The following is a 27,926-nucleotide window of genomic DNA, read 5'->3' on the forward strand; positions in this document are numbered from 1 at the left end:
CTCGGGAGTCCATACCCCCAGCCTCCAGAGCTGCCAGGTCTCCACCCAAGCCACAAAATGCATGACTCGCTGGCCAGCTGAAGAAGCCTGTCTGCGGGCGCCCAGCCTGGAGGATGTGGCGCTGTCCTGAGGAAGCCCACAGCACTGGGCCAGAGGGGGCATCCGGGAGACTCAGGAACCACAGCCAGAGCTTAGATGCATTTATTCCTGTACAAATCATACAAAACCAACTCTGGGGCAGTCGCAGGCCCCCCCACCCAATCCCAGTGTGCAATGGCTGCTGCTGGCCTCCTCCTCCTCCACCTGACCCCTCCCGCTCCACAGCCTTCTCCAGGAAGCCCTCCAGTTTTCCTTCCAGGCTCTGGAAGAGCAGGGAGGCAATCCCAGCCCACTGAGGCCCAGCAATAAAGTGCCTGATGTTGAGTGAGGGGACAGAACCCAGGTGGCACAGCTCCTAACCCCCTGGAGCCTTCCCAGGCCCAGTTTGGGGAGACCCTTGGAAGACTCCAGCAATTGCAGACAAACAGGCTGCATGAAACCCCATTTGGCTGGGTTTCCCCTTTCTCAGCCCCAAAGGCTCCTCCGACAGGTGGAAAGCCTCACTGCTGATGACAGAAAAGGGGGCCTGGCTCTTTAAGAGCCAAGCAAGGGGCAGCTGGGTGGAGGGGCTAAGAAAACAGCTGCTTCGGGTTCCTGCCAGAGTCTCCCAAACCCTGGGAGTGTTTGCACAAAAACACCCTTAAGTTTCCAGGAGGCAGTGGGGAAGGGTACCCCAGGCCCTAGGGAAGCTGAGTGCCCCAGCAAGGGGTGGTGCTGGAAGGGCCCAGCCTTTCCTTGTGGGGACAGACCCCAGGCTATCAGTGGGGGAGGCGGGAGGGGGTCTCAGACTCCACATTAGAACCTGACACAGGCAGAAGGGTGACAGAGGGGGCAAGGGGTTTGTCCAAGGCCACTTGGGGCGGAGCCAGGACCCAGATGCTGACCTCCCGCCTCCGGAACCCCTAGAACCCCAAAAATTCCCTGGCCCGGCCTCCAGACAGCTCCCACCCTCACACAACCTCCTCTTAGCTCTGGGGAGTGAAGGGGCAGCACGAAGTTCCCAGCTGCTTGGGATGGGACCCCAGTGTCCCAGCCAATAGGGAGTGATCTGGGTTCCACCCTGGGGCCCTGAACCAAGGCCTCAAGAGAAAGGACATGTGCTTAGCCTCAGATTACTCAGAAATACCCTGATTGACTATGCTTAGACCCTGACTGGACAAGAAGTACCCCTAACACCCCGATTAACCACATAGAAGCCCAAATCCCTGATTGGTCAAGAGACACCCCCCAGCCCTCACTGGCTGGAGGGTAAGTCTTCTACAAGGCCTGGATTGGCCAGAAGACTCTCCGGCCAGCCTTCACAGGCCGGACGATGGCCCTTGGTTGAGTGGCTGAGTGGAAAGCCCCTCTCCTTGTCCCTAAGAGCCCCACAGGCAGGGCAGCCTAGGTCCAGGAGGGGTGGGAGAAGGTGATTCCATACAGCTGGGCCCACGATGAGAAGACCCTCTTCTCAGTGATGAAGCGGTGGTGGTTGCCCTTGCGGCTGTGCTCGTTCTGGATGTAGGTGACACACTCATCCGGCCCCTTGGGCTCATAGTAGTGGTAGGGCATGCGCTGCAGGCGGGGCTGCTGGCTGGGGCAGAGCAGATGGGGCGTAAGGGCAGGGCAGGCCCTGGCAGGGCCCTTGCCCTGCCCAGCCCCTGACTCGCTATCGGATGTTAGTAAGGGAAATCACAGCCCCTCCCTGGGGCTCAGGTTCCCCATCTGTAAAAGGGATACAGGAGGGACTAGGTTTGTGATGATAAAACTTTTTTAATGTAGTGGAAACGTTTCCTTGCCCTGAGAGGGTGGCAGTGTAGGGTAGTGGTAAAGACCACGGGCTTGGAGCCTGGCCCCACCTCTTTGTGTGGGGAACTTAGGCCACTTACAGAACATCGTCCTCAGTTTTCCTTCCTATGAAATGGGGAGAATAATGCACCTACCCATCACGGTCACTGTGAGGAGTAAATGAGAAAAAAAATGTAGCCATGCTTGGTACTTGGTCAGCACTCATAAAGAAGAGCTGTCACCTGGTGGGCTTTTCACATAATAGTAATAGTAGTTGTTATTAATATGCAAACTCGGGCCCCTGGCTGAGCTGCAGTGGAGGCTCCTGAGGTAGCTCCAAGGAGCCCAGGTCTCTGCACAGCAGTTGGAATACCACAAAACCGAAGTGCTCAAAGGCACCCCCGGGCAAAGTTTCCAGGCTCCCAGTTCCTCCTGTGGCCAGTGGCTGGGTGATGTCCTGGGGGTGCTCACCTGCAGTAGTCGGGGGGGACCATGCCATAGACGTGCACATGGTCACACAGCTCCACCGCAATCACCATGGTGAACCAGCCAGTGCTCAACCACGAATGGGACTTTTCCCTAGGGTAGGAGAGGGGCCATCCTGAAGGGGCCTGCAGGCAGGGGTGTGGTGGGCATGAGTCTCCCTGAACTCCTCCCACCACCCATCGGGGCCCTCCCCCCGCTTCAGTTCCCCCAGTCCAGCCCCATTGCAGGAGCCCCGGCATGCTGGCAGAGGGCTTGTCTGGGCAGAAATGAGGCACTTGGGGGAGCTCCTTTAAAGGAACAGGGCATACTGGGGATAAACTCTTAAGGAGACCAGTCACAGGTGAGCAGGCTGGGAGTGACCCGTAGAGCTTGTTAGAAGCATCTGGGCCCATTCGAGGAGCAAATTCCTAAGGGGACACTAATGAGAGAAGGGCATGCTGAGAGTGTCCCTCAGTGCAGAGCAAGGCATAGAAGAACTAGCCAAGAACCTAGAGCTGTGCTGCCCACTAGAGCACCACTAGCCACATGTGTGCACATGCAACACCTCACATGTGGTTGAAATGTGCTGTCAGTATAAAATACACACCGGATTTCAGGATTTCATAGAATGAAAAAAGAATGTAGAGTCTGTCACTGATAATTTTTTTACATTAATTGCATGTTGAACTGAAAATATTTTGGGTATGTTTGATTGAAGGTGGTTCTTTGAAAAGTTTAAAAAGAAAATAAACTTCTCAGAAGACCGACAAAAAGAGAGAAAAAACACAAGTTACCAATATCAAGAGTAAAAGAGAAAACATCACAGACCCTGTAGACATTAAAGGGATAATAAGAAAACCACAAACAACACATACATAAATTTGACAACTTAGATGAAATGGGCCAATTCCTCGAAAATCATGAACTACCAAAACTCACCCAAGATGAAATAGGTAACCTGAATATCCTATAACTTTTAAAGAAATTGAATTCATAGTTTAAAATCTTCTGGAAAGAAAAAAAACCTACCTAGGACCAGATGATTTCACTGGCAAATTCTACCAAACACTTAAAGAAGAAATAACACCAATTCTATACAATCTCTTCCAGAAAATAGAAGAAACATGTCCCAATTCATTTTCTGAGGCCAGCATTACCTTGATACCAAAACCAGGCAAAGACAGTAACAAAAAAAATTATAGACTGCTATCTCTCATGAACACAGACACAGAAAATCTCAACAAAATATTAGCAAATTGTATCCAGCAATATATAAAAAGAGTATATGCCACAACTAAGTAGAGTTTATTCCAGAAGTGCAAGGCTGATCCAATATTTAATAATCCACCCTATTAAGAATCTTAAGGAAAACCACATGACCGTATCAACTGATACAGAAAAACATCTGATAAAATTCAATATCCAGTAATGATGAAAACTCTTAGAAAACTAGTAAGAGTCAGGAACTACCTCAGCCTGATAAAGGGCAGCTAAAAACCCTACAGCTAACAGCATACTGACATCATAACAATGAGGAATGACTGCTTTCTCCTTAAAACTGGGACCAAAGCAAGGATGTCTATTCTCATCACTTCCACTACAATTTGACTTTGTTTTGAAAGTTCTAGCAAGTGCAGTAAGGCAAGAAAAATAAATAAGAGACATAAAGACTGGAAAGGAAGAAATAAAACTGTCCTTGACTGCATGTCCCTTTAACATGATCATCTGTATAGAAAATCCCAAAGAACCTACAAAAATCTCCTAGAACAAATAAGTTTTACAGGATTATAGGATAGAAGGTCAACACACAAAAATCAAACATTTCTCTGTACTAGCAATGAATAATTAGAAACCCGAAAAAATTTTTAAAATACCATTTATAATAGTTCCAATAAGTTTAAAGTATTTAGGTATAAATCAAACAAAATATGTATAAGATCTATATGTTTGTTGGACATGCTGGGTTAAATAAAAACATTAAAATTAATTTTACTTTTTTTTTTTTTACTTTTCTAAAGTGGCTGCTATAAAAACTTTAATTACATATATGGCTTGCATTATATGTCTATTGGACAGCACTGGCCTAGCTTTTCTAGGAAGATTAGTCAGAGCAAGACATGCTGGGAATGACATATCCTTAGAATAAAGCATGCTGGGAACAACTGTATGCTTAAAGCAAAACGTGCTGGAAGACAAGCAACACTTTCCAGGAGACACACATATTACGGGAGTTCTCCTAGAAAGATGCCAGGAGTGAGTGTGCAACCTAGAGCAGAGCATGCTGGGAGCCCTTGTTCCCTCAGAGCAATGCACACTGGGAGGAAACCCTTCTGGGGAGAAAAGGCCATGCAGAGCATGTTGGAAATGACTCATGCTAAGAGCTGGACATAAAGAGAACTCCTATAGGAACCTGACCAGAGGGTGGCAAAAAGTGACCACACCCTCAGAGCAGTGCATGCTGGGAGCAACAGGCCCTCTGGGCAGAGCATGCTGACAGAGAGCATAGGGCTGGTCAAAGGAGGCAGGCAGGAGGCTGGTACCTGTCCTTGCCTGTCTCACCCCGGAAGAGGTCGTCAAATTGGCGCATGCGGCCGGGAGAGACAGCGTAGGCCTCCATATTGGGGAACACCAGGCCTGCCCGCTGGATGACACGCACGAGGCTGCCCTGGGGCTTCTGCATCTTGTTTGGGGGGCCCCAGAAGATGAATATGGTTTCAGGGGTCCGGTTGACGAACTCCTGGGGCCTTCGCAGCACACGGAATACGCTGGAATGGGCCACTACGCGGAAGGTGGTCTTGTTGCCCACATCAGCTGAGTAGCCCGTGGTGGGCGCATCGTTCATGCGGATTGTGCACTCGGCCCGCTCGATCTCAGGGCCCAGCTTGGTGCCCAGCAGGTGGCTAGAGCTGGTGACAATCACACACTGGTGGCACCGGGAGGGCAGTGTCTGAGGGGAGCAAGGAAAGTCAACATTGTCATGATCGCTCATTGCCAGGCCCGGTGCTCTGTACACCAGGCTCCAGGAGACAGGAATTATTATGCCCATTTTAAAGACAGAGACACAAACTCATTCATTCAACATTCAACAAATATTTACAGCGAGCTGGCTAAAGACCAAGTACTACGGACAGAGCAAAGAGCAAAAGAGATGCGGTTCCTGCCTTTAAGAAGCTCACAGCTGGGGAGACAGACAGTGAACAAGTAAAAGATAAAATATGCCAGGTGGTAAGTAAAACATGCTAGGAAGAAAATGAAATCAAGAGTGACGGGAATGGGGCTACCCTAGACAGGTCATCTGGGGAGGCCTCTCTAAGCTGAAACCTGAAGGATGAAAAGGAACCACATAGGGAAAAGTACTCAAGGCAGGAAAGCCAGAGAGACCAGAGGCTCTGAAGCAGGAGTGACTGTGGCTGGTTGAGAAGGAAAAGAAGGCCACTTGGTTGGTGCAGAGTTAAGGAAAAGAACAGGACAGCCATGCAGGGATGTCTCCCAGGTCACACAGCAGAGTGCACGGCTGGGATGTGAACCCAGTCCATGTGGCCACAGACCCTCAGCCTAGCCCAGCTCCCCAAAGGGGACACCCACCCCAATGCACTGAGGACATTTCCACATCACCCACAAACAAGATATCTTGTCAATAAGGAAGGGGTAGAAGCCACTCTGGGCCTCTGGTTCCCCAATAGTGAAATGGATGGGTTGGAACCACATGCTCTCTCAGGCCTATGTTCTGCCCATGGAATGGCCTTTCACCCTTCAAGGCTAAGCTCAGGTGCCACTTCCTCCAGGCAGCCTTCCCTCAACTTACTCTAAGATCCAGCAACATGTGCCATGTACCTGCACTGATGGCTTTTCTACCTTCCCTGAGCTCTATTTTTCTGGCCTCCCCTGTCAGACTAGAGACAGCTACCAGCCAAGCTCTGCGTCTTTCCCTCTGGATCACCCAGTCAAGCCGCTCCACTTTCTCCCAGGTTCTGCCATTTTTATTTCCCTTCCAGGGCTTCTCAGGATAGAGGAAGTCTCAGTTAAGTGTTGTTCTGTCTCTAACACCTACTAATGTGCCCTTTCCCTGTGAGGGTATGTTCAGAGCCCCAGGTTCTATACACTGTGTATGCAAAGACCCTGACAGATTTTAGGGGGTTAGTGAGGGAGGACAGAGAGGTTGGTAGGGCCTTGGAGAGCCCTCCTCCTCCTAGAATGTGAAGTCCATGCTTGAGACCAGTAATTTTCTTCCTGACCCCAGGGAAAACAATTAAGGCTTAGAGGACTACAGGGTGACCCCAGAAATACAACCTGAGTTTCATGGCTACTCAAGGCAAACAGAAGCCTCGGAAATGACTTCTGGCCTCCTGACACAGCTGCAACTCAGCAGGGGTCGGGCAGTACCCTGGTCCACCCGCCCTTGCTGTGTGGCCTTGGACAAGTGGTTTCGTCTCTCTGAGTCTCAGTTTTGCCCCCTCTTCCAGAGAGAGAACATTGCTGACCTCACAGGGTTGGTGTGAGGATGACTGCTGATCACAGTGCCCAGCACACAGCAGGCAACTGGCCAAGGGCAGCCATTATTGTTACTATGTTTGTGCGGTCAAGTACCCTGTCCTGTTCCCCAGTCCTGTGCGCACTCGGCAGCAGAGAAAGAGATCAGAGAAAACAAAACACCTTCCCAAAGGGATTCTGACTCAGGAGACGGTAGGATATTAGCACTAAGGGTGGGACCTTGCAGAGAACTGAGGCCCAGACAGGGACAGGGCACAGGCCACACAGCAAACAAGGGGCTGAGCACTGGAGGCCAGGGCCTGGACTCCCAGGGCCCACCCTCTCCTTTCGGAGGGATGAGCTGGAGGTAGCAGAGAGGAGAGCTGGAGCAGGAGGAGGTGGTGGGAGCACGGATGGAGGGTGACAGGGAGGACCGCCTGCCAGATGGGTGCGGGGCGTTGCCTGAAGTTCCACTCTACCTTGTTGCCAAGAATGGGGACATAGCCGTCAGTGATGCCCCACTTCTTGAGGTTGGCAGGCCGGCGGCCGCGGCCCCGCAGGGAGCCGTAATGGAAGACCTCACTGGCGCTGTTGGAGCTGTAGAGGATGAGGATGGTGATGAGAGCAAAGAGGATCACGAACACTGCTGACCGCTGCTCCTGGAGAGGGAGAGGCCGGTGAGGGCCCAGCCACCCTGCCCCCTACCACGCCTGGCTAACTTTTGTTCTTCACTCCAGACCAGCCCAGGCACTACCTCCTCCAGCCCCCTGAATGTCCCCCATCACTGCCCCATCACACTGCATCTAAACTGTGGGCCCCCCAATTAGACCCTGAGCTCCGAAGCCTGGAACTGAGTCGGCAGCCATCCCCGGCATATCCAGATCCCTGGGCAGGGCCTGGAGCACAGAAGGTTCTCAGGGAGGATTTGCTGGATTGGCCTGGAAGTGGGTGTTGGAAGGACCCCTCCAGCTGCAGCTGGAAGGATACCTGGATGCAGGTGGGACATCCAAGTGACAGCATCAGGTCTTCCCCCTAACAGTAACTCTCCATGAATGTCTACCACTCAGACTTAGAGGGGATGGATCTGGTCAGGAATTGGGATGTGCGGGTAGTTGGCGCAACAATATGTGGCTGACAGGGCAGGAAATTGATATCCAAACTGTCCGCTGAGATTTATTTGCCCAGGGTCTGCAAGGTTAGGTGAGACCTGGGAATCCTAGCTCCTTGTGTTGAATCCCCTGTGCTGCTTCTCAGCTCCAAGTTCATACCCCTTGTCTGCTCTGTGACAGTGGATCTGGGCCCTCTACATGTTTTTCTTTGCCAGGTAACTGCATTTTAAGCTTTGTCAGTAGAGGGCACTGGAGAGACGGTGCCAGAAGGAAGGAGTTTTCTTCCTGGTTCTGTGGGCTTTGCACCTGGTCTGGTGCACATGCTTCAGTGTCTGTGGCTTCTCCAACACCCGCCCACTCCAGAGGCCAGTGGCCAGCACTGCGCTGCACTCAGCAGGCCCCTCCGGCACCACCTTCAGGCGGTTTTGGAGAAGAGTGCCTCTGGCTCCTGATGACCGTGCTTTCTCTGGAGTTCAGCTCATGCAGTGCACTCAGCCATCTGTAACACCCAGAGACCATTAGCTGCCCCTCCCTGGGGCAGTTCTGTCCAGAACTTGGAGTACGTCCTGGGAGTAATCTGTGAACAGACCTCCTTGAGGGTGGATCCATGACAATTTCCACCAGCAGAGCACCACTCTGCTGCCATCCAGTGGGGCAAAGCTGTGCCCTCTGCAGCACAGCCTGCTCTCAGCCCTGGGGGTGGTGGCAGCTCTTGCACCTGCTGTTCCTGTATTCCTTAGAATTCCAATCCCTTGTTACTCCAGTGCCTGGTTCTTGTTAGTAATTCTTTATATTACACTTTCCCTGTTCAAATTACTGTGTGGTTTCTTTCTCCCAACTGGACCCAGACTGATACACCCACATTACCCCACTCCCAATCCTCAGGCTCTGCCAAGACTGCAGAGAGTTGACCCTAGAGAAGGGGTGAGCAGGGTCAGGCACACAGTAGGTGCTCAGGAAAACACGAATGAATGGATGATGGGGAATCCTGCCACACTCGGAGCAATGCTCACAACATTCTGTCATCTTTGACACTGACCAATGCCCCCTGCCCCAGTCTCCCTCTGACCTCCACCTCCACATCCCCACCCCCTACACATCACTCCACAGTCACCTTCTCAGCCAGCCCTTCACCACGGATGGACCAGCCACGCCCAGGAGGACAGAGGTGGACCCGGGACCAGAGAGAGGCAGGAGCTTGCCCAAAGCCACATGGATCAGTGGCCAGAGCAGGTCTGAAACCAGGGCCTCCCAGGCATCAGCGGCTTCCCGGTGGGGAAGATAGCCGTGGCGGCCTGGTTCTGGGGCAGGTCTAAAGAAGCCCTTTCACAGAGGAAGTAAGAGGCTGAGGGGCGGGGAGAGGAAATGGAGGGGAACTTACTTTGTTGCTACTCATCTCTCTCCAGCGGGCTGCAGGTGGCCCAGGGGGCAGGGATGTGGGGTTATACCTGAAAGCCACAGAAAGGGTTATAGCCTGGGCACCCTCCCCTCAGTCCAGCTGGTCAAAGTCTACACCCTCCCCACCTCTGCCAGCCCTCCTACCCACCCCTGACGTCACAGCTCAGGGCCATATCTATTTTGCAGATGGAGACACTGAAGTCCAGAAAGGGCAGGAACCTGCCTCAGGTCCCACAGCCTTGCCTCTCTCCTGGGCCCTTGCTCTCTCCCACTCTGCTCCCTGAGCAGGGGCCTCCCCACACCCTGGCTCTCCTATGCAGTTGGCAGGCCTGCCCCCAACCCAGAAGGAACCCCATTCATACCCTATTCTAAGTACTGCCTTAAATCTCTGTGTTCCCAGAATAACGCAACATTCCTTATAGGTCCCCAAACTCCTCTGCACTCAACACGCTTCCAGGGCTTACAAAAACTGTCCCCTCTGCCTGGGATACCCGTCCTCCTGCACCCTGCTCACGCCCACTCATCCTCTAAGCCTGCGGTGGGCCAGGCACTTCCCCTGTGGACTGGAAGCTCTCTGAGGGCAGCTAGAAAACCTTGTCTGCAGAGCCGCACACTCCCTGCAGAGCTGTGCAGACGGATCGCTGGATGACTTCATCATAAACAAGTAAGGTCTTGGGGTTAAGGGCACAGACTCATCTATCAAGTGGCTATAATTGCATCCCACCCTCTGGAGCGGGGGCTAGGGGATGATGCAGCCTTAGGCAGCCTTTCCTCCCTGCCCAGACCCAGCAACCTCGGCTGCTCAGTGACAAGGCAGCTCTGCTATTCTCTCCCCAAGTGACCCCCATCTTTGCAGGACCCAGCTCCTCTCCAGATCTCAATTTTGGCACCTGCCAAAAGGTGGACAGAGGTGCCCAGTACTTGTGTCCGGCCCCCTCCAGCAGACTTAAGGCCAGAAGACCCTAGGGACCGAGAACGTGCAACGGGAAAAACTGGAGCCCAGAGGCTCCCCAGCTCAGTGCTCCCCTCCAGGGGCCTCCCAGCAGCCACCACTCTCTCTGCCCCTTGACCTAACTGCTGTTTACTCCCAGACTGCCACCAGAATAGCCGTAGAACCTCAGACCCGAGGAGGCTCTCCCCACATGCCGCTCCTGATTGGTTAGGTCATGGCCCCACCCACTGCCTAACCCCGCCCCCTCTCCGCCGGAGCTCTCCCCCTTCCCCAGCCCGGTTTCAGATTTCTCCAGACCGGCCCTCAAGGCCTGTCCACAAGGCCTGGTACCTCATTGGGTCCAGGACCCGAGGTACAGATCAGGAAACAGGCTCATCGGAAAGAAGGAGAGCCCTGTCCTTGGATTCAGCCTGTCAGGGCAAGAGCCAGGAGTCCAGAATCCCAGGATGGCGCCCGTCAGCCCTGACGCTCTGGCATCCCAGGCCCTCCGAGGTCCCGCTGCCTCTGAATTGAGCCTGCCCTCTCCCTACCCCTTTCTTCAGATGCCCCCTGCTCCAGACACACTAGAGCACTCCAGTTCCCAGGCCCACCCAGACTTTCCCACCTTTGCCTCAGCAGTGCCCTCAGCCAGGACCACCGTCCCCCTGGTCAGCCCCGTCACCATCCTGCTCTGAGGAGGCCATGGTCAGTACAGCTTCTCAGGCTCGAGTGTGAAGAGCTCCACCACTTACTGGCTGAGGGGCCTCGGGCAAGCCATGTGGCCTCTCTGAGTCTCAGTTTCCTCATCTGCGAAATGGGAATAATAAGTGTAACTCACAAGGTTATTGAAAGGATTCAAGCAGATGGGGCTTGACAGTGCTCAGTCAGTGCCAGCAGCTGTTGCTCTTATGGTTATTCACGGGTCAAGGCCCCTCTCACCATGAGTTTGCCAGTGAAATACTACCTCCGCCTGTGACACCTAGAGAGCGACTTTAACATCAAGGAAAGCGTGCAGGGAGCCATGCCAAGTTTCACCACTCAAAGACCCTCCAGGCAACGCTGCGTGGTAAGGGCTCTTATTCCCCATTTCACAGATAAGAAGACTGAGGTCCGGAGAGGCAAAGTGCCTTGCGTGGCTGCCCAGAGACTGCTGGGGAGCCTTGTTTACAGGGGGCAGCTCCTCTGCACGGGCTGAGCCTGACGGGATCTTTCCGGAGGACCCACATGGGCCATAAGGAGCCAGAGGCACGGAGTGTTGGCCCAGCACCTGGACCGGTACCGGCGAGCAGGCCTGTCGGGCAGCGACGAGCTCAGGCTGGGGAGGAGGCAGCCCAGAGCCCAGGTCCAGGAACGTGGTGGGACCAGTACCAGGGCGGACGATGCAGGACTGTGGGCTAAGGGTGGGGGCTACCCCTGCCCTCTGTCTGGGGGCTTTGCCTCCCCCAGCCCAGGGAGCCCTCCTGCGTGGGAGGAGGGCTAGGAGGAGGGCGGGAGGGCGCCGCGCCGGTGGGACCACCTGGGGGTGGGAGCGACTCACCCTCTGCTCCCCCTTTGCGCTGACACCCCCTCCCTCCCCAATTCCCGTCTTCCTGGGGGTCCGGAGCCCTGGTCCTAACTGGGAAGAGATGGGAAGCAGGACGGCGGCAGAATCCCAAGCTCTAATGGGGAAGTCAGCGGCAGGGGGCCCCCGTGAACCCCGAGACAGCCCTTCGGCTCGGGCACCGGGATCTCCGGGCGCGGTTGCCAAGAATGAGCGGGGTCTAGGGGAGCCCCGGGGCCCCCGCCCCCGCGCGGCGCCCGCTCACCTCGCCCGGGGAGCGCCTGGCCCCCCGCGGCCCCCGCGCCCCCTCACATGGCTCCGGGAGACCAGAACCGGGTCCGCGCTCCGCAGGCCGCCCAGGCCCCGCCGCAGCCCCAGCCCGCCGGGTCCTAGCGCCGCCGGCAACGCTCAGGTCCAGGCCTGGGAGGGGGGCGGAGCCTCGAGGGTCCGAGGTGGCTCCGCCCCGGGGCGGTGCCGGCGGGGAAGGGTGGTGGGGCAGGAGCCCCGGCCCCGGCCTAGGGAACACCTCGTGTATTCCTCTGGGCGGTCTTTCCCGGGCTGAGAACGAACATACAGCCTTCCGGAGCCCGTTAGTGTAGGAAAGGCCCACTTCTATCTCGCTTTATTGTCACCACGATAGGGATGGGGAAACTGAGTCTCAGAGAACGCTGCACTTGGAACTGGTTGAGTTTCTCCCTGGGTCCCCCTGCCCGGGCCTCCAGAGCCCCTCACCCAGTCACCGTGGGTGAACTCAGGGGTCCACCTCTGGATTTAAGTCCAGCTCTGCCATCTACCAGCTGTGCGACCTCAGCACATCTACCCTAACCCTGCCTACGGAAAATAGGAAGAGCAACCTCATAGGGTATTGTGAAGCCTGAAAATGTTATGTCGCTTCTTTCAGCTACAGGGATATTCATTAAATCATTTTATGTGGTAATGAAAAATAACAGCTTCAGCAGCAGTGATTGGGGCCTGGTTAAATAAAGGCACAAGCCCCACAAAAATGAATAATGCAGATCAATATCTACTGACAGGAAGAGATGTCCAGGGTATTTAAGGGAAGGAAGCAAGTTAAAGAACTGCATCCCTATGATCATTCTGGAAAATGAAGTTGTAAAAATATGCTTTCCATTCCTGGGAAAATACCCCGGGGAAATTCTTACACATGTACATAACAGAGTTCATAGCAGCATTACTTGAAATAAAGAACTGGAAACAGCCCATAGAACCATCAGCAGGGCTTTTACACATCGTGGTGCAGTCTCGGTGTGGAATATCATATAGCAGGGAAAATGAATGAGCTACAATTACGTGAGTGGATCTTAGGGACCTGAGGAATGAGAAAGAAGACAAAATGTACAATATATTGTTTAAGCAGACAGAGGGCAGTAGGCCACCTGTCATAGCAAGGGACAGGAGACATCTTTTGTGTATCAGAGTGATTAAAGTTTTAAAGGCAAAAGTCAAAAATAGTTATCTCAGGGGGGGAAACAGGGATGCGGAAGGAGGGGAGGGAACACAGGTGTGCAGTTCCAGTAATGGGTCTGGTCTTTAGGTGGAGCCTGGGTTCAAGAGGTTCATTATAATATTTTTTTATAACTTAACAGTACGGTACATGCTGTCATTTGTGTGTATCACAGTATTTAAAAAGTAAAGTGAAAAAATGAGATACGTTTTGCCTATCACAGTGATTAATAGTGGTTAGTTCTGGAAGGATGAGATTAGATGCTGCCATTTTTCTTTAGGCTTAACAGTATTTTCCAAAGAGCTTAAGATAATGGTCATATGTTGTGTTTATATTCAAAAACATTTTTAGTTAAAAAAATTATAAATTTTTAATGATATGGTTAACTTGATATACTTTATAAAAAATCACATACGGCATGATTCCTTTTTTAAAAAAGTACAACTACCTATGCATAAGTGTTTGTAAATGCATACACAGGTGTCTGAAGAATCCACATGGCACCACTGGCAGTAGTTTGTGTGATGCGGATGTGCAGGAGAAGGGGTGGGTGCAGTATCTTCCTTTTTTGTTCTATATAAACTTCCAGGTTGCTTGCCCTGGACTAATTTGTTTAGTATCAGTTCGTTTTTAATTAAAACAGAACTCAAAAGCCCCCAAGGTCCAGCCTCCAGGCTGTGGAGACACTGCCCACCAGGCAGTTGGGGGGAGTGGGGAGGGTCAAAGGTGGATTCCAGATTCCTGTCCCTCTGCCTGGGACCACTGGCCACCGGACAGAAAACCACAGAGAAAGGGACAGTGCAGTAAGGCAGGAAGCCTGGTGAACCCAACACCTGGGGGCTCAGAAAGGGGAGTTCCGTGCCTGAGATTAGCGGGCAGGTTGGAGGCTGTATCAGGGTGGGGGCATCCTGTCCCCAGCCCTTCTCCCTGCCCAGGCCAATGACCTGGACTTGCAAGAGGGTGGAGCAACCCAGCTCGGGGAGCTTCCTCTTTAGGCATCCCATGTCTGCAGGCCAGGATTACTCCAGGAGGCTCTGCATTAGGGCAGCTTTCCTTTCCTGGCCCCAAGAACAACGACGCAAACAATGATGAGGATAAGGAAAACAACGGCTCCTATGTGTCCGGTGCTTTCTCTTGTGCTAAGCACTTTGCAGACACACATCACTGAATCCTTAAAATAACCTATGAGATGGGTACTACTTTAGCCCTACTTTCCAGAGGGAGGGAGGAGTGAGGCACACTGAGCTGGGATTTCCCCAGGCCTGTCTGCTGAATAACCCACAAGCTGTTCTCCCCCAAAGCCCCAGGCCTGCCCCATACCCACACCAGGGCCTTCATGGATGGGTAGCCTGGCCAATATTGGTGCTACTCCTTAACCTGGCTTGGGGCTTGTCCTCGCCCTGCATCGCTGCCCCATAATCTGGGAGAGATGGCCTCTGCTTAAGCCCTTCCTGCCCCAGGGTGGATCCTGGATGTAACCCCTCCACCTTACCCCCTTAGCAGTCTTTGCACCGTTAACAATTTTTTCCTTCCATGGGGTCCTGGAAAGAGCCCTCAGAGACCCCTTCACCTGCCACCCCAGCTCTCAATTTACAGAGACTGAAATGAAGGCCCATAGAGGGGGACAGGATTTACCCAAGACACCCCAAAGATCCTAGGCAGAGCCAGGGTGCGAGCCAGGCCTGGAGACTCCAGCCTCTCTCCCTCTGGCAGAGAAGGAACCCAAGGGACAGGCCCCTGGAGAAAGGGGGGTGAAAGCCACTTCAGGTGAGGACCTGCACAAAGTAGTTGCTCCGCAAGTGCCCGTTCTCAAGACCTGGACAGTGGATCTGGAACCGGAGCCTGGTTCTTCACGAACAGAGCTGGAGTGGTCAGGCCAGTCCCGGTGACATTGGACAGAGGGGCCCACCAGTACCTGGAAGATGTTCTTTTCCTCATCTGGCTACAGAGGCTTGAGTGTGAGTTATTGGCCTGGCCCCAAGTTCCTTCTGAGGAGAGAGGCCCCTTAAGATACCTCCAGGCTATGAGGCTCACCTAACTTCCCCTCTGGCCTCAGGAGGAAGTAGGTGGGCCCCCCAGCAGGCCACCTGAGGGGACAGAGGAGCCAGGGTGTGGACAGAAAAATAGATGCCCACAGAGGGGCTGCACAGCAAAGCACCCCAACCACACCATGACACTCCTCTGGGTTGAGAGGAGGCTCCTGCCCCCAACTCACCTCCTAGAAGCTGCAGGAACTGCAGAGGCTGGGAAGGGGGTCCTCCGAGAGGCTTCAGCAGGCCCTGAACGAGTCCCAGCCCAGCCAGGGATGGCCTTCCTCTGCCTGGGGAAATACCTGTGCATCACTGCTGCCAGGTCACCACCCAAGGACACAGTAACTGGGCCACCCCAGCAGTAAACACCCAACCCAGGGGCAGGGCCAGGACAGAGGCACTTCTGTGCACTGGGCCGGCATCTCCCAGGGGACGGAGCAGCAGGAGGAGACAACTTCCTGGGAGGGGTTGAGTTGGATCCCTTGAGAACCAGGAGCCCCTGAGCCTTGGAGACCGAGGAGAGGCTGTGAGCAGAGACACAGCCGACGGGGGGCGAGGTCTTGGTACCCATCTGCCACACTCAAGTAGGGTAGAGCCAGGTGAGGAAGGGCCACCCACTAAAATTGATGGCTCCCAAGTATCAAGCGCCAGTCCTGGGGACAGGCACTTCACAGGTGCCACCTCTGAATTTGTACAATCTCTTGAAGGTGGAGACTACTTTAATACCCTTTACAGATAAGGAAACAGGCCTAGAAAGAGGCACTCATTTGCTGGGGTCCCTCCAGCACAACGTGGAGCCAGAATGAGGCCGGGTCTGACTCCAGAGCCCTCTCTCCGAGCCAGCACGCTCCCCCCACCAGCCCCCTGCCTGCCAGGTTACATCCCACCCTTACCTCTATTTCACAGCTGCTCAGAGAGGCCCGCCCCTGCCAGGCCAGTAGCTGTGGCTTGGCAGCCAGCCCATCCCTCCCGCGGCACCGCTCCTGCCTCCCAGCTCAGGGCGCTCCTTCTTCCTCCCACACCTGCATTGCCTCTGGGCCTGCCAGTACTGGGGAGGGGGAGGCAAGGTGTGGGCCAAGTGCCAGGTCTCCAGCCACTCCTGAGAAGTCACCCCAACTCCCTGCCACGACTGGCTACATAATTTGTGGGGATCCAGTACAAAATGAAAATGTCTGGCTGCTCATCAAAAAAATACATTAGTAATTTCAAGTCTGACACCAGAGCATTATTCTAAGTATAGGACCCTGGGCACCGCCCAGGTCAGATGCCCATGAACTGGGCCCCGACCCCTGGTGCTGGGAGCCAGGACCCCAGGGCTCCTCCCAGCTGAGGGCCTGAGGTCCTGTGCCTTGGTCCTCCTGACTGTCCCGGTCCCCAGAGGAAGGAAGGAGGGAGGGAGGGAGGGAAGGGAGGGAGGCGCAGCCCTCACGGGCTCTCTCCAGCCCTCTGGTGCAGGGCCCAGGACCTCGGGCTCAGCTCTCGCCCTGGGATGGCATCGTGGCTCAGCCCTGGCTTCTCACCTGTCAGGGGCAGCAAGCCCTTGTGGTTTGTTGGTGGGTCTGCTTGCCCCACTTCACAGGTAAGGCAACAGAAATGAGAGAAAGAGAGCCTGGGGCGGCCTCCACCTTCCTTTCTTGCAGTATAACCAACTCCAGAGTTAATAAGGAATTTAACTGGCAAGGTTCCTGGAATTTGACCAAGGACCAGGCAGATGACGTGCAGTAGAGGAATTTACTTCCCACCCTGAGCTGTGTCCTCCCACTGGGAGGCCCCAGATTCTCCTCCCACCAGGGGCAGGGCAGGGGTCCCAAGGAAATCTCTGAGCTGGGGCGTTTCCTAAGTGCTTCCAGGGGGCCAGATCCCCTGACCTGGTGCGGAAGGAGGCAGGCTTCTGGGGAAGAATCATGCAGACAGATTAAATGTCCGGGAGCCAGGCAGTCTCGGGAGGGGCCCCGGGATTCGGCTTCCCCTCGCGTCAACAGGTTATGGGATTGAGGTAGAGAGAGCACCCCCAATCCCCACCCCAGACACATGACCACACTTGAGACAGGCTTCCAGAAAACACTGTTTACCCGTACACTCCAGAGGTGGCCCTGGCAGTCACAGTTCAAAGACCCCTTTGCCCAGCGAGCCCTAGGCTCTGGGTGGCCCTGATGAAGGCAACCAGCCTGGGAAGTGTGGCACCAAAGGTGGGTGGATGGGGGAGTGTGGAGAGGAGGGACCAGGGCTGGTGTAAGGTCAAAGAGCATGTGTAAGGTCAAAGGTCATGATGCTGGTGAATTGGGGGCCATCAGCCCCAGAGGCAAAGGCCACTGGACAGACTCAGAGGTGGGATGAACCCCAAAGTAAAGATCTGGATTACTCAGAGAGCAGGGGTGGGGAGGAGGGTGCAAAGATCGCTGTGGGTCCCTTCTCCTCCCCGTCAAGTCGGAGGCTTGAGATGGCTCCCAGTACCCCCAGGGTAGGACAGGAAGAGACCTGAGGTCCACGCGGCATGTGGCAGGAGACAGGATCCATAAATTAAATGTTTTCGGTGGAGTGTGGATGGAACGGAGGCCTGGTGAGGACGGTGCGGCCAGCTGATGACCGGGCTACTGGGTCCTCCAGGACGGGTGGGCGAACACGATGGGCCTCCTCTTGGCCCAGCGGGAGAACACAGCCTTCTCAGTGATGAAGCGGTGGGCACTGCGGGGCGCCCGTTCGTGTGCCAGGTACATCTGACACTCGTCTAGCCGGCCCTTCTCAAAGTAGTGGTAAGGCACGGAGGGGTGGCTCCGCTCCCTGTGGGTGGGGAATAGGGACAGGCTTGGGGCACCAGGATGCACGCGCCTGCCTGCCGCCGCAAACCTGCCACCTACCGCGACCAACTCTCACTGGTTCCTACGAGCCCACGGAGGCCCATGCCTGGTCCTGGGGAAGGCCAGGTCGGATGGGAGGGGCAGGGCAGCCCACAGATCCCAAAGGCCAGGTTCAACCCCAGCTCTGCCTCTGGCAAGGCTGGCTCTGGGCCAGAGACGCCCCTGTGAGCCGCAATGACCCATCTGTAAAATGGGGATGGTGGCAGCCACCTTCTAGGCTGAGACCCTAGGTGAAAAAGGGTGAAGACTGCGAAGGGCCTTGCTGGTGCTGGGCTCACGGTGACACAGAACTGCCAGCCCTGCCCAGCCACCTACTCACTGGCACCAGGCACACTGGTGGCCTGGCCCGGCAGAGGGCACACAGGCTCCTCTAACCTCATCCTGTGCTCCACAAACAAGTTCCAAAGAGAACAGAACTTGTTATAATGATACTGAAATATAATGATTCCAAAGCAGAAACTTGGATGTACTGTATCACTGACATCTCTATCAGCCCGATGCTGTGGTAAGCACTTTACCAGATTATTCTCCGTGTTTCCACAGCCTTCCAAGGAAGGTGCCATTATTTTCTCTCTTTTACACATAAGGAAACGGAGGCTCTGGGAGGTGACGAGACCAACCCAGGGCCAAACCAGCCTGGAGACTCGTAACCAGCCTGTTCCAGAGGCTGTGCTCCTTCCCCGGCACCAAGTACCTTGGCCACCCACCAAGATGCCCACACACCCTGTGCCCCACAGCTCCTAGGCCCTCCAGTGTGAGGCCAGGACAGGGAGCCCACAGTCCTCCCAGCCCCCTGCTCCCCTCCGGCCCAGGGCCTGGCTGGCCTGACCTGCAGTAGCTGTCGCTGACCATTCCATAGACCACGATCTCCTCACACAGCTCCAGGGCCAGGATCATGGTGAACCAGCCTGTACTGAGAAAGGAGCCAGACTGCTTCCTGGTGGGGACAGGGAACAGTTAGCCGGCCACTTCCCCACTCAGCTCGGAGCAAGCCTCTGCTCTCTCAAGGCACAGCACTGGTGACCCTCCCCACCAGGGCCCTCACCTTGACCCCTACCGAGGGGCCCCTGGAGGAGGCTGGGGAAGGGACAGAGCCAGCCGAGAGCCAGCAGCAGGCATGAGGTGCAGCTGACGCAAACCCAGGTCTATTCAGTTCCTCAGCACCCATGCAGGGCTTGAGCAAACCCCCAGAGGATGGTGCGGGGGCCCTGCCACATCCTCCTGCACCCAAGGGACCAAGCTTAGGGAGACAGCAGGAGGCAGCAGAGCACAGTGGTTCGAGGTAGGGAAGAGGGTTGTACGGGGTCAGATGGTCTTCTGAATCTGCTCTGGGGTATCAGGTGTGCTCATGAACCTCTCTAAGCCTCAGAGACCCATTTGTGAAACAGGGGTAATTATAGGTGGTTATGGGGAGGGAACACTGTTAGCCCAGCACCTTCCCCAGGTTCCCCAACTAAACTTGGAGCAAGGGGCTGTATGGCCACCCCAGGCTTCAACTCTCTCAAGGCAGAGCACCAGTGACTCTCCCAGCCAAGGGCACCTTGCCATCACCTCTACAGAGGGACTGTGGGTGGTTCATTCATTCACACTGAACACCTCCCAGGCCCCGTGCAGGCCAGGAACCTGCCACACCCAGCACTCACATTCCCAAAGGAGGGAGCAGCTGCAGGGGTGCTGCTGAGAAGGGGAGGAAACAAGAAAGGGGGCAAAGAGTGGGTGGCCACAGAGGGCCTCTCTGGGCAGGTGGCATTCCATCCAGACCTGAATGGCAAAAATGAGTCAGTCGTGGGGAGATTTGGGGGAAGAGCATTCCAGGCAGTGGGAATGGCATGTGTCGGGGTCTAGAGGTGGGAACCAGGGTGGGTTTGGAAGCCCATATGGCCAGTATAGCTGGAGCAGAGTGGGCAAAGGGAGACGAGGTCATGGAGTCAGGTAGGGGCCAGAACTCACAAGGCCTGTAGACTAGGGTAGCGGAGGTGCAAGTCTGAGCTTTATTCTCTGTGGGAAGTGAACTTGTTGGATTGAGGGCAGGTGGCTAATGGCATGAATTCACTGGGGAGGGTGGCACTCAGGCTATGGGGACCAGGGTGGCAGCAGAGATATCAGCGAGGGCTGCTGCTAGGGCGGGGTGTAGGGGTGGTGGCTTAGGTCAAGGGGGCACCCATGGGCACAGAGGAGATTCAGCAGCCCGTCACAGGTGGCAGAGAATGGAACGAAAGAAGTCTGGCGCAGAGCCCAAGTTCTTGGTTGGAAAACTAGAGGCTGGTGGCACTGATTCCTGAGCTGGGAAGAAGTGGGGGGGCCAGGGTACAGAGGGGGCCTCCGCGGAAGTGCTCCTGTGGGTGTGGGGTACGAGAGATTTTGAGTGCAGAGTGCTTAACCAGGTGCCTGTGCTTGAGGAGGCTGTTAGCGTGTGACTGCTGCTTTTGCAAATCCGGAAGGACTTCAGAGGCTGGCTGAGATCTCAGGGAGCACCCCTCGAGAGGGAAGCGCCTGTCCCACACCCACACCACCCCTCACTGTAGCGCTCTCCCCCCTAGAGCTCCTAATGCCCCTCACCACCAGTTGGGATTCTCAATCTATGTGATAACTTGATGAATGGAAGTCCCTCTGATTTCTGCCCCCCATTAGAGGACAGGACCACACCAGCCTCCATCACTGCTGACCCCCAGTGCCTGGCAGAGCACAGCCTTGATGGACAAGAAGCACCTCAAGAAGGGAGGCCCCCACCCCTGCCACCACCCGGGAGACCTCCGCAGCAGGCCGCAGGCTCACCGGTTCTTGCCCGTCTCGTCCTGGAAGACCTGGTCGCAGTACGCCATCATGCGCTCGGTGAACGTGTACACCTGCAGGCCTGGGTACATCTGGGTGAGCTGCACCAGCGTGCGGTAGGTGCGGCCGCCCAGCGCCCGGTCCATGTGCCTGCCCTGGCCCCACACCACGTAGAGCGTGTCTCGAGCCTGCCGGAAGTAGTGCGAGTAGTTGCGCAGTAGCAGCGGCACGCTCGTGTGTGAGACCACGCGCAGGGTGCTGCGCCGGCCCACATCTGCCTCAAAGCCCACAGTGGGCGCCTGGTTCATGCGCAGCACACACTCAGCGCCGTCAATCTTTGCACCCAGGCCCGAGCCCAGCATCTGGCCAGAGCTGGACACCACAGCACAGCTGCGGCATGGTTCTCGGACCAGCGGCTGCAGGGGGAGGTAGAGAGAAAGAGAGAGGCATGGGCACACAGCTCCCACCACCCTGCTCCTCCACCCAGTACACCCACTGGCCTCGCTTGATCCTTTTATCAGTTTGAAGTACTTACGGGCCCATTTTGAAGATGAGGAAATTGAGACTGGGCATTGGAGTGACTTTCCCAGTCATATGGACAGCAAAGGACAGAGCTGAGATTCTGTGTTCAGAGCCCCATGCTTCCACATCAGCCATATTCATGGCTCTTGTCCCTACCGCCGAGACCCCAACAGGCCCTAAATCATGAGTCCTCTATTAGTGTAACATGAGCAAATATTTATAAAGCACTTAGAGTAGTACCTGGCACAAGACAGTCATATGTATGTTTGTTAAGTAAATATGAACCTGAGCTTTTGAGAATCACTCTTAGGTTACTCCCTCCTCCGTGCAAGCCCTGCTCATGTTGTGCCCAGTTCGTAAAATAAAAGCAGAGTCCTTAGTGCCCATGACAATGTTGGGAACCTCCAGTTCTGAGCCTGAATCCTGGCTCGGCCCCCTCCTAGCTGTGTGGCCTTAGGCAAGTCACTTTGCCTCACTGAGCCTCAGTTCCCTCATTTGTGAAATGGGAATAAAAAGGGCATCTACTTGACCAGGTTCTCAGCGTTGGATTAAAAATGCCTAGAGAAGGATGAACTAGCAGAAAGAGAAATCAGGAAAACAATTCCATTCACAATTGCATCAGAAAGAATAAAATACCTAGGAATAAACCTAACCAAGGAAGTGGAAGACCTATACCCTGAAAACTACAAGACACTCCTAAGAGAAATTAAAGAGGACACTAACAAATGGAAACTCATCCTATGCTCTTGGCTAGGAAGAATTAATATTGTCAAAATGGCCATCCTGCCCAAAGCAATCTACAGATTCAATGCCTATCAAAATACCAATAGCATTCTTCAACGAACTGGAACAAATAGTTTTAAAATTCACATGGAACGACAAAAGACTCCGAATAGCCAAAGCAATCCAGAGAAGGAAGAATAAAGCAGGGGCATCTTGCTTCCCAACTTCAAGCTCTACTACAAAGCCACAGTAATCAAGACAATTTGGTACTGGCACAAGAACAGACCCATAGACCCACAGGAACAGAATAGAGAATCCAGACATTAACCCAGACATATATGGTCAATTGATATATGATAAAGGAGCCATGGACATACAATGGGGAAATGACAGCCTCTTCAACAGCTGGTGTTGGCAAAACTGGACAGTTACATGTAAGAGAATGAAACTGGATTATTGTCTAACCCCATACACAAAAGTAAATTCAAAATGGATCAAAGACCTGAATGGAAGTCATGAAACCATAAAACTCTTAGAAAACAATATAGGCAAAAATCTCTTGGACATAAACATGAGCAACTTCTTCATGAACATATCTCCCCGGGCAAGGGAAACAAAAGCAAAAATGAACAAGTGGGACTACATCAAACTGAAAAGCATCTGTACAGCAAAGGACACCATCAATAGAACAAAAAGGTATCCTATAGTATGGGAGAATATATTCATAAATGACAGATCCGATAAAGGGTTGACATCCAAAATATATAAAGAGTTCATGTACCTCAACAAACAAAAAGCAAATAATCTAATTAAAAAATGGTCAGAAGAGCTGAACAGACACTTCTCCAAAGAAGAAATTCAGATGGCCAACAGACACATGAAAAGATGCTCCACATCACTAATCATCAGAGAAATGCAAATAAAAACACAATGAGACATCACCTCACACCAGTTAGGATGGCCAGCATCCAAAAGACAAACAACAACAAATGTTGGAGAGGATGTGGAGAAAGGGGAACCCTCCTACACTGCTGGTGGGAATGTAAATTAGTTCAACCATTGTGGAAAGCAGCATGAAGGTTCCTCAAAATACTCAAAATAGATATACCATTTGACCCAGGAATTCCACTCCTAGGAATTTACCCTAAAATGCAGCAACCCAGTTTGAAAAAGACAGATGCACCCCTATGTTTATAGCAGCACTATTTACAATAGCAAAGAAATGGAAGCAACCTAAGTGTCCATCAGTAGATGAATGGATAAAGAAGATGTGGTACATATACACAATGGAATACTATTCAGCCGTAAGAAGAAAACAAATCCTACCATTTGCAACAACATGGATGGAGCTAGAGGGTATTATGCTCAGTGAAATAAGCCAGGCGGAGAAAGACAAGTATCAAATGATTTCAATCCTCTGTGGAGTATAAGAACAAAGCAAAAACTGAAGGAACAAAACAGCAGCAGACTCAGAGAACCCAAGAATGGACTAACATTTACCAAAGGGAAAAGGACAGGGAGGATGGGTGGGAAGGGAGGGATAAGGGGGGGAGAAAAGAAAGGGGGCATTACGATTAGCATGTATAATGTGGGGTGGGGCACGGGGAGGGCTGTGCAACACAGAGCAGACAGGTAGTGATTCTACAGCATCTTACTACGCTGACGGACAGTAATGTAATGCGGTTTGTTGGGGGGACTTGGTGATGGGGGTACTCTAGTAAACATAATGTTCCTCATGTAATTGTAGAGTAATGATACAAAAAAAAAATGCCTAGAGAGTAATAAGCACAGACCTGGGGACAGTGAGGGCCCAGCTACACCTCATTATCCCCTGGGAGGCAGAAGATGAATCAACAACCCTGCCAATAGTTACTGGGGGTGAGGGGCCACGGCTCCCAGGAAATGGCTTGCTCCGCGACCATGCCTCCACCAGGGGAGAAGCAGAACACTTTCTGGGGGGACATGGGTTTATGGAGGATGTAAAGGATGCGGGAACATTTATTCCAGTCAGTAAAGACACAGTGCCATGTCTCACTCAGGGATGGTTTATGTCCACCACATTGTTGACTTAAGGACTCACAGGCCCATTTTCCACACCCCAGCAATAAAGAACAAGTTCCTTCTTCTGCCCTCAGTCTGAGGACAGTCCTGACAACTGGAATCTGTTCATATCTGAGGTTCCCAGCAGCCCAGGAGGTATTCTCCTTGCCCGGAACAAGGTCTTAGAAATATTTGATTAACTCAAAACTTGGATTTCCTGCTTCTCTCAAAAAACCCAGGGGATCTGGTACCTTGGGTCCCCATCCACATGAGCTCTGAGTGTCTGAAATGAATGTTGGCCACCACCATGGAAGATAGGACAGTGTCCAGCCAGGCATCCACTATTTGTCCCACATGGCCAAGCTTGTTTGTGGCCCCAGCCCTGGGTGGTTTTTGCATCTTGATCAAATATTTATGCAGCACCTGTCTGTGTGAACTACCAGACGAACCATCGCAGCGATCTTATAGAGGGAAATGGCAAGGATAGTCTTTTACAGACGAGGAAGCAACTAAGACTGTGAGGGATGAAGACCGGAAGCAGGTCTCCTCAAAGCCAGGGCCCCTAAGCATACCTCCCTCTGACCAGCACTCAAGAGAACCATCAAACTCAGAAGTGGGAGCTTCCTGCACTGGGCATCAATGCAGGATGCCTTTGGAAACCTCACCATGCGGGGCTACTGAAATCAGAGTGAGGAATGGTTGCTGGGAACCGTGTCCAGAAGAGTAAGCACGGGGAGGTGGGCACCTTGGGGCAGGGGCCACAGCGGTCTCATCACCCCTGGGCCCTAATGTCCCCGGCTCCCCATGAGAGGGAGAGCTCTGGGCTTGACATGACTTCTCTGTGTCATCTCTATCCCCAGCAGAGATCAGCACAAGTCAGGATACACCCAAGGTACCAAATACACATTTACACGACTGGATTGTGTGTGTAGGCGTGAAATCTAATGATGCACAGAAGACATGCATCAGCACGATTTGATGGTGTCTGTCTCCCCCACTGGACAGGGAGCTCCAGGTGGCCGGCCACCCTATCTGACTCACCTTTTCCATTGCCAGCATGCAGCTGAGAGAAGCCAGGCAGCATTTGTTGAATACAAAAACCCATTTCCTCTTAGAACTTGTGGCTCAGAGAGGTGAAGTGACTGGTCAACATCCTACAGCTGGTGAGCACAGGAGCCAAGCCCAGGGTCCAGGTTGGCCTGGCATGAGCCCAGGTCTCACTACTCTCCAGAGAGTTATGGGGGGGCACTCTGGCAGCCTGTGCCAGGCCTGCCCCCAACATGTTTGCCTGGCCCACTCACCTTCCCATCTGGCACACTTCTGTATCCACTAAAGTGCAGGGGCCCTGGCACAGTGGGCCTGGAGTTGGCAGAGAGGTGGGGGTCCAGGCAGGTGGCCAGGCAAAAGGGCAGGCAGGCCCAGCAGCATAGCAGGATATAGACAGTGGAGAAGCCCAAGGAACATAGGATGACAAGCAGAAGCCGACCCTGGGGAAAACAGGGGTCATGGAGTTGGGGTGGGGGTCCCTGGGGCTCCTAGGAGCTTCTGCAAGGGTGCTGCACCCAGCCTGGTGGGTCCAAACCCCAGCTCAGCAGCTCCTAGAACATCAGCAGTCTTCTCTCCAATAACCAGGACTTGCTCTGGGCTCAAGCCCCAGAGATAAGCCTTATTATTATCCCCATATTAGATAAGGAAACCAATTTGGGGTGAAGTATGTAACTCAAGGTCACAAAGCAAGAAAGCAGCAGGGTGGAGTCCAAGATTCAGGCTGCAAAGTGCACGTTCTTAACCAGAAGCCTTGGTGCGCGGTGCAGCTTTGGGTGCCTCTCCACCTCTCTGGGCCTGTTCTGCCTCTACAGAATAGGGGCCCATAAGGCCTGCAACGTGAACTGACTACGTGAGGATAGTGGAGAAAATGCTCTGTAAACTGTAGAGTGCCGTGCACATGAGGCTAGGAGAGTGGCCCATAAGAAAGACAACCAGCCCTCTTCAGACCCTGGACTGAGGCCGCCAACGTGCCCATCCCCTATGCCGTCCCCCAGCCGACTCAGTGGCCATCCCCTGAGCTGATGATCACAATCTGGGCCAGCAGTCCCCATGAGTAAAGAGGATGGTAGAAGGGAATGTGAGGGATGCATCCTTCAAGAAGCAGTTTCAATAATTGAAAGCTGCTGCTCAGAGACCCCCACCTCCAGAAACCATGTGCCAAAGGCCATTTAACCAGGAAGCCCTCCTGGCCCCTGGCCCAGGGCCCAGTCTGGGGCTGGTCCACCAAGAGGCTTAGTGAATGGACCCAGCAAGCCTTCGAGAAGGGGCCACCTGATTGGGGACACAACGCAGGGCTGCCATGGTTTGCTGGGCCACCCTGGTCACCTGTGTGTCTCTGGGCTCTCCAAGTCACAGGTCCCTTGCTGCCCCTCAGAAACCACCTAGCAGCTGGCTGGCACTCCGAAAATCAGAGGCGGGAAAGCAGCCTCCACCATCCGCCCCCACCCCCACCACAGGCGTATCCTGCCAGAGGCACACGCTTTCTGCCCACAAGCCACATCAGCTTCTAAAAATAAATCTTCCCTCTGCGGCCAGCTGTGTAGGAGAGAGGGTTCGGCCCCTGAGGACCCAGGCTCTGCTGGCACCTGGTCCCCTGCCCGCGAGGGACCCAGAGATCCGATTCAGGCAGACATGGCGGGCTCCCTGCAACACCCAAGGCTCTCTCCCGCCGCCACAGGCTCCTGAATAAAGTCAAGAGCAGCTAAACAGAACTTTCACACCAGGGAGGTGCCTCGCCTGGGTGACCTCGGCGATGCTCAAAGGAAATAGTACTCCTCTGTTTTACAGGGAGAGGGTCAACACACTGAAACCAGAGAGGGAACACCACTTGCATGCAGCTACCCAGCCTGTCAGGGCAGGGCAGGGCTCGGGCTGGGAGAGGCAACTGAGGTTGGTGGGCCGGAAGCCCTCCAAGCCTTCTTCCTTCCACCACTTACCGGAGCCTTCATGCTGTCGCTGCTGCTCAGCAGCCGGGGGAACGCTGCCTCCAGGGCCCCGGCTGGGAGGCGGAGGGAGCCAGGCACCTGCCAAGACCCAGAAACTCAGAGCTGGGTCCCGGGCCTCTGAGGAAACTGCCCAAGGGAAACTGAGGCAGGGCGGGTACAGGCCGGCATCAAAGCGGATGGCTTCGGGGGCTCAAATGCCTTGAAGTCACCAAATACAGAGCAGCACTGTCTCCGTCCTAAAGGGGCTGGACTCGGTGACCTCTGCGAAAACTCCCCCATTCCCAAATCCCATTGTGCCGATGGGGAAGGAGTAGAGAGAAGGAGCCCCCCTCGGCCCAAGGTCACCCGTCGCGTCTGGGTCAGACAGAACCAGGCGCCCGCAAGCCCCATCCCGCCTCCCACCCGCATCTCCGGGAGGCCTGCGGCGGGCCAGGACCCGGGATAACCTCCCTCCCGGGTTCCACCGCCCCCTCCCCCGGCCGAGCGCCAACCGGGCGGGCAGGTTGGCGGGCGCCGGCTTATCTCGACCCGCCGCGCGGAGCTCCATGGCCCGCGGGCCGGGCGGGCCAGGCTGGAAGCCGGAGCCCGAGGCGGAGGTGGCGCCGCGGCCGCAGCTTCTGGAGGCGAGAAGCTGAAGGCGCGCTGCCGGCGGCGGGGGCGCAGCCCGCGAGGACCGGGAGGGGACAGGCGCGCGGGGCGGGGCCTGCGCGGCGGGGCGGGGCCTACGAGCGCGGCCTGCGCGGC

The 27,926-nt window shown here is 54.4% G+C and overlaps 2 protein-coding genes across 15 annotated transcripts; both read right to left on the reverse strand.

The window, feature by feature from the left end:
* Positions 1-185: 185 nt before the first annotated feature.
* Positions 186-17,179, reverse strand: ST6GALNAC6 (ST6 N-acetylgalactosaminide alpha-2,6-sialyltransferase 6). 12 transcript variants are annotated; one of them, XM_036913824.2, is made up of 8 exons: positions 16,795-17,179; positions 15,460-15,564; positions 9,292-9,358; positions 8,070-8,409; positions 7,281-7,460; positions 4,872-5,278; positions 2,338-2,445; positions 186-1,668 (listed from the first exon to the last, which is right to left on the reverse strand). In XM_036913824.2, the coding sequence occupies exons 4-8, from the start codon at positions 8,133-8,135 to the stop codon at positions 1,458-1,460; spliced, it is 972 nt and encodes a 323-aa protein (XP_036769719.2). In that variant the 5' UTR covers positions 8,136-8,409; positions 9,292-9,358; positions 15,460-15,564; positions 16,795-17,179; the 3' UTR covers positions 186-1,457. The 12 variants fall into 12 exon arrangements, with proteins under 12 accessions (XP_036769719.2, XP_057355047.1, XP_057355049.1 ...); XM_057499064.1 differs by lacking the exons at positions 15,460-15,564; positions 16,795-17,179 and adding exons at positions 10,865-11,046; positions 12,045-12,157; XM_057499066.1 differs by lacking the exon at positions 8,070-8,409.
* Positions 17,180-17,326: 147 nt separating this feature from the next.
* ST6GALNAC4 (ST6 N-acetylgalactosaminide alpha-2,6-sialyltransferase 4) lies at positions 17,327-27,856 on the reverse strand. Of its 3 annotated transcripts, XM_036913833.2 has the most exons (7): positions 27,674-27,856; positions 27,174-27,260; positions 25,491-25,676; positions 20,908-21,320; positions 19,776-19,893; positions 18,962-19,069; positions 17,918-18,055 (listed from the first exon to the last, which is right to left on the reverse strand). In XM_036913833.2, the coding sequence occupies exons 2-6, from the start codon at positions 27,183-27,185 to the stop codon at positions 19,004-19,006; spliced, it is 795 nt and encodes a 264-aa protein (XP_036769728.1). In that variant the 5' UTR covers positions 27,186-27,260; positions 27,674-27,856; the 3' UTR covers positions 17,918-18,055; positions 18,962-19,003. The 3 variants fall into 3 exon arrangements, with proteins under 3 accessions (XP_036769727.1, XP_036769729.1, XP_036769728.1); XM_036913832.2 differs by lacking the exon at positions 19,776-19,893 and having other exon boundaries at positions 17,327-18,055; positions 27,674-27,850; XM_036913834.2 differs by lacking the exons at positions 19,776-19,893; positions 25,491-25,676 and having other exon boundaries at positions 17,327-18,055; positions 27,674-27,851.
* Positions 27,857-27,926: the final 70 nt, after the last annotated feature.

This window comes from Manis pentadactyla, chromosome 3, assembly GCF_030020395.1.
Source record: "Manis pentadactyla isolate mManPen7 chromosome 3, mManPen7.hap1, whole genome shotgun sequence".
Lineage (NCBI taxonomy): Eukaryota > Metazoa > Chordata > Mammalia > Pholidota > Manidae > Manis > Manis pentadactyla.